The following is a 6000-nucleotide window of genomic DNA, read 5'->3' as shown; positions in this document are numbered from 1 at the left end:
CAGTGTGCTGTGGTACCGTGGTACCTGAAATTATCAGGTGAAGAGAGAGGGGTGTGGTTATGGTTGTGAAAAGGTTGATTCCAGGAGAGGAGAGGTTGTACAGTTTGTCTACTTGATGACATGGGATCACATAGTCATATTAACACCTGAACAGCCCATATGGCCCGGCCTCCCTCCCTTTCTCCCCTCCCCCTTCCTCTCTCTTGTCTCTTCTCTTCAAGTGGTTGTCTATCCATAGACTGTGTGTCCTTTGATCCTCAGGTGGCCCTACCTGTCGTATACAGCCTTGGCAGCTCCCTCCCTCCCTCCCTCCCTCCCTCCCTCCCTCCCTCCCTCCCTCCCTCCCTCCCTCCCTCCCTCCCTCCCTCCCTCCCTCCCTCCCTCCCTCCCTCCCTCCCTCCCTCCCTCCCTCCCTCCCTCCCTCTCTGTCTCTCTCTCTGTCTCTCTCTCTCTCTCTCTCTCTCTCTCTCTCTCTCTCTCTCTCTCTCTCTCTCTCTCTCTCTCTCTCTCTTCCCCCCCCAAGCTCTATGTGGTAATTATCAGTTGATTTGATACCTCTACCTTGAGGAGCCCCACGCTGCTCTGCTCCCTTCATCCCTCCCTCAGCTCAGCTACATCAAAATGACCCTGGTGAGGCTTTAATGTGCAGATGCTCCACTTCATTCAGCTCAATTAAGCCTGACTACTTTTCACAGTTTTTTTTTTCTTCTGTGCCTTTAGTTTAATCAATGTTTTTTTTCTTCCCTAACTGCTTTTGAATTATTTATTTTTGTACCTGTTTTGAATTGAATGATTCTAATTAGATCCTGCCAACTGTTGTATTTAAAAGTGTTTGGGTATCTGAACCATTTGGGTAATGATGGATGTTGTATAATACCATCTATTAGCCTGCTGCTAGTGGAATATAAATGTTAATATCAAACCATGAGGATTTATAACAACCTTTATAAATGCATACACATACAGTCGAAGTCGGTAGTTTACATACACCTTAGCCAAATACATTTAAACTCAGTTTTTCACAATTCCTGACAATTAATGCTAGTAAAAATTCCCTGTCTTAGGCCAGTTAGGATCACCACTTTATTTTAAGAATGTGAAATGTAGCATTGCCTTTAAATTGTTTAACTTGGGTCAAATGTTTCAGGTAGCCTTCCACAAGCCTCCCACAATAAGTTGGGTGAATTATTGCTCATTCCTCCTGACGGAGCTGGTGTAACTGAGTCAGGTTTGTAGGCCTCCTTGCTCGCACACACTTTTTCAGTTCTGCCCACACATTTTCTATGGGATTGAGGTCAGGGCTCTGTGACGGCCACTCCAATACCTTGACTTTGTTGTCCTTAAGCCATTTTGCCACAACTTTGGACGGATGCTTGGGGTCATTGTCCATTAGGAAGACCAATTTGCAACCAAGCTTTAACTTCAAGACTGATGTCTTGAGATGTTGCTTCAATATATCCACATAATTTTCCTACCTCATGAAGCCATCTATATTGTGAAGTGCACCAATCCCTCCTGCAGCAAAACACCCCCACAACATGATGCTGCCACATCCATGCTTCACAGATGGGATGGTGTTCTTCGGCTTGCAAGCCTCCCCTTCCTCCAAACATAACGATGGTCAATATGGCCAAACAGTTCTATTTTTGTTTCATCAGACCAGAGGACATTTCTCCAAGAAGTACGATCTTTGTCCCCATGTGCAATTGCAAACCGTAGTCTGGCTTTTTTATGGTGGTTTTGGAGCAGTGGCTTCTTCCTTGCTGAGCAGCCTTTCAGCTTATGTCGATATAGGACTCGTTTTACTGTGGATATAGATACTTTTGTACCTGTTTCCTCCAGCATCTTCACAAGGTCCTTTGCTGTTGTTCTGGGATTGATTTGCACTTTTCGAACAACAGTACGGTCATCTCTAGGAGACAGAACGCGTCTCCTTCCTGAGCGGTATGATGGCTGTGTGGTCCCATGGTGTTTATACTTGCGTACTATTGTTTGTACAGATAAACGTGGTACCTTCAGAGGCATTTTACAATTTATTTTCTGAGGTCTTGGCTGATTTCTTTTGATTTTCCCATGATGTCAAGCAGAGAGACACTGAGTTTGAAGGTAGGCTTTGAAATACATCCACAGGTACACCTCCAATTGAATCAAATGATGTCAATTAGCCTATCAGAAGCTTCTAAAGCCATGACATAATTTTCTGGAATTTTCCAAGCTGTTTAAAGGCACAGTCAGCTTAGTGTATGTAAACTTCTGACCCACTGGAATTGTGATACAGTGAATTATAAGTGAAATAATCTGTCTGTAAACATTTGCTGGAAATAATTACTTGTGTCATGCACAAAGTAGATGTCCTAACCGACTTGCCAAAACTATAGATTGTTAACAAGAAATGTGTAGAGTGGTTGAAAAACAAGCTTTAATGACTCCAACCTAAGTGTGTGTAAACTTCCGACTTCAACTGTACGTATTTCATTCATAATCCATTACACAGGTGGTACATGGACAGTGGGACTGTGTCAAAGGTATGTGTGTGTTTATGTTTGTGTATGGTCTGTGCACACACAGATTAACCTTGGGCATGTTTCTTCTTTTAGCCAACGCTGGGGCCTGTTATCCAAAACAAGGTAACTGAGTGGGCGAATGGCACCCCTGTTGTTCTCATGCTTTAAGCTCATTGATCCCCACTGTCACCCATTTTGTGTGTCACCGACCCCCCCCCCCCCCACAGGGAGTGGTGCAGCTGCCTCCCCAATTTTGTAGAGGTAATTTTTCTCTCTCTGTGTCTTCAGAAAGCAATGAAAGGCACTTCAGATGACAAATAGGAGCAGAGAAATGGAATATCCTACAGAGAAAACTCTGCTCCATTCTTTTCTTTGATCTATTGCAGGAGCATCCCCCCCTCTAAAGTTGAGATCAATAATCCTGCAGGGAGACGCTTTTCTCTCTTCCGTTCTGTTCTGTTCTGTTCGGTTTTGTTCCGTCTTGGTGACAATGAGTCTAACATCCCATCCCACTCTTTCTCTCTCTCTCTCGTTCCTTCTCTCTGTCTCTCTGTCTCCTTTATCACTTTCCTCTCCTCTGTGTTCATCTCTCTGTGGACGTCTGTGTGTCTGACTGCCTCTGTCTGTGTCTCTGGATGTTTGTGTGCATTCATCTCCACATCTGTCTCTGCCTGCCTGTCCTGTGTGTGGCGATCCACTTTCCACCTGACCTGCTACCCCCACCCTCCCTCTATCCCTCCTTCCGTCCATCTCAGATCCCTCAGAGCGTGGTGGCGGTCACATGATCTCGACGGATGACCTGGAGTACCCGCGGGAGTACCGGACGCTGGGGAACGGGACGCGGCGTTTCTCCAACGTGGGTCTGGTGCACACCTCGGAGCACCGCCACACAGTCATCGCAGCCCAGAGCCTGGAGGCCCTTACCAACCTGCACAAGGTGGACATGGAGCGCAAGAGGGATGCCTTCATGGACCACCTGAAGAACAAGTACCCGCCCCAGCTGCAGCACCCCGGGCATCAGCACCACAACCCCCCCTCGCCCTCACCCTCCCATGGCAGCATGAGGCAGCCTGACAGAGAGCGAGCCGCGCGCGAACAGGTAAACACTACCTACGGGTACTTACATGAATATAGTGTATTGGCATACACACACACGCACACACACGCACACGCACGCACTTGCACGCACGCACGCGCACACGCACACGCACACGCACACGCACACACACACACACACACACACACACACACACACACACACACACACACACACACACACACACACACACACACACACACACACACACACACACACACATAGACACACACACACACACAGAGAGAGAGAGAGAGATTTGTCTGATGGCCCAGCATCACCTTGTTAGCAGTGTTTAACAGGCTGTCACAGCCCAGTGTGTATGTTTGTCTGGACTGACAAAGTTTAGTCACCCAGCCTGTAGACCTCCTCATAGAGGGGCAGGGCGGCCCCACTGGAGCATGAAGCTGACACACAATACACTCTCACCTAAGTAGCAACATGGGAATGCTCTCTCTCTCCTCTCTCTCTCTCTCTCTCTCTCTCTCTCTCTCTCTCTCTCTCTCTCTCCTCTCTCTCTCTCTCTCTCTCTCTCTCTTCTATCCTCTCTATCCCCCCTCTCTCTCTCTCTCTCTCTCTCTCTCCCTCTCTCTCTCTGTCTGTGTGCATAAAGAGGCAAAGCCAAAGTAATCACAAGAGCATTGGGAGAATGGGAGGGAGAGAGAGAGAAAAGGGGAGGGTGGGTGAGAGAAAGGTGGAGTCCATGGTTGCCACAGCAACCTCTCCCTAATATGGAAAGAGATGATATCACATTGCAAAGGTCAGGCTGGAGAGAGGTAGGGATAGAACAAGAGAGAGAGAGAGAGAGTGAGAGAGAGTGAGAGAGTGAGAGACACGGTTACAAATCCTAAGTCGCCAGGATATCGTCATCAGGGCACAGGGGAGAGAGCAGCAAAGTCTGGAATTCCTTGTCATCTACTGGTTGTGCATGCGATCGTCTGGGTGAAACATGGACAGGGGGGAGGAGGGGGACAGACAGAGAGAGAAAGAGGGGAGCAGCAGAGGAACCAGTCAACCAGCCTGCTAGTCAATTAGCCAGCGCCAGCGGGAGGGAGACAGCCACCCATCTGCGAAGGAGTTAATCGCCTGGTGTTGTAATGAATTAAATAAAAGAGTTTCCGCCGCATGTGCCGGAGAGAGAGAGGGAGGGGAGGGGAGAAAGAGAGAGCCAGAGGGAGGGAGAGTGACAAAGCGGTATGAGGATCCTCTGCACCTGACGGAGGGAAGGGACAGCCTGGTGTGACTGGAGAGCAGAGAGGACAGGAGGTGAGAGCAGGGGGAGGACGGGGGGTGTTTAGTGAGGGAAGAGTGTGTTTAGGTCTGGGGCAGGGCTGGTCTATGTTTGTTGTGGTTGTTGTGGGGACAGGCTCCATATGTTTGGCTGGTGTAAGGCAGGCATTGTGGTAGAGTGTATGTATGTGTATGTGTACAGGTGTGTGGGTACATGTGAATAATAGTGAGAGATTGAGGAATAGAGCGAGAGAGACTGACTGAGTGAGAGAATGACGGAATGAGAGGGGGGGTGGAGGAGGGGTGTAGGAAGGAGAGGAAAGGAGAGAGACACAGGCAGACCTGGCAGACCTGCTTTGCATGCAGGTCAGGCAGTGCGGCGCTCCAGTCTGTGAGTGTGAGTGTGTGTGCGTGTGTGTGTGTGTGTTTACGCTGGACAGTGAGGCAGGGATGCTGTTGGGGTTGTGGTGTATGTGTGTGTGTGTGTGTTTCTTTTTGAGTTGGTGTGTGTATGCTGTGGCGGTGGAGAGGGAGGGGAGAGGGAGGATGAAGGGTTAACAGCATACATTTAACCCCAGGTTCCTCACCTCTAATTATGCATGGAGGTGCAGGCAGATCTGTGACCTGAAACACATTGGGTAGTAAATATGTAACGCAGCAGGAGTATGTATTACATGGGGGGTTAAAGATGTTTCAGCTTAGTACTAGGGATGCTGGTGGAGTTATACTGTATGTATTAGCTAGTATGGTAGACTGGTGTGTGGTGACGATAAATCTGGAGCTGAGGAGGTGGATGCAGAGTGTTGACTCGCCTGGATATGCTGAGAGGGGTTTGGCACAGAGTAGGATCTTTTGGGGGGTTCATTTATTTTCAATTAGTATACTGTATATAAAGGTTATGATTGGTCAGAAACTATACTTCTAGGTAAACAAAACGGCTTTGTATTACTGAACGCGTAGTGTTGTCGCTACCTTAGAATCCACTGACCTGTGCTATCTATCACACGGTAGCAGTATTCACGACTCAAAGGCCAATCTGTAGGATGGCCAATCACGATGCAGTTCAAACATTTCACTTTGAAAAACGATTTTCATAGTTAAATGAATGTCGCTCATCTATTCTAAATTGCTACGCGGGGTGAGAGACAGATGGGGAGAGGATAAAGTAAC

General features: G+C 48.0%; 1 protein-coding gene across 6 annotated transcripts in view; it reads left to right on the top strand.

The window, feature by feature from the left end:
- The first annotated feature begins 2572 nt into the window (after positions 1 to 2572).
- The window catches only part of srcin1a (SRC kinase signaling inhibitor 1a), a 91484-nt gene continuing 88056 nt past the window's right edge, over positions 2573 to 6000 (top strand). For all 6 annotated transcript variants that reach the window (XM_031827344.1, XM_031827348.1, XM_031827347.1 and 3 more), the window contains exons 1-2: positions 2573 to 2627; positions 3260 to 3603. In XM_031827344.1, coding sequence (XP_031683204.1) covers positions 2582 to 2627; positions 3260 to 3603 — 390 coding nt within the window. In that variant the 5' untranslated portion in view covers positions 2573 to 2581. The remainder of the gene's footprint in view (positions 2628 to 3259; positions 3604 to 6000) is intronic.

This window comes from Oncorhynchus kisutch, linkage group LG6, assembly GCF_002021735.2.
Source record: "Oncorhynchus kisutch isolate 150728-3 linkage group LG6, Okis_V2, whole genome shotgun sequence".
NCBI classification, from domain to species: Eukaryota; Metazoa; Chordata; class Actinopteri; order Salmoniformes; family Salmonidae; genus Oncorhynchus; species Oncorhynchus kisutch.
This window is presented reverse-complemented; position numbering and strand designations above follow the sequence as displayed.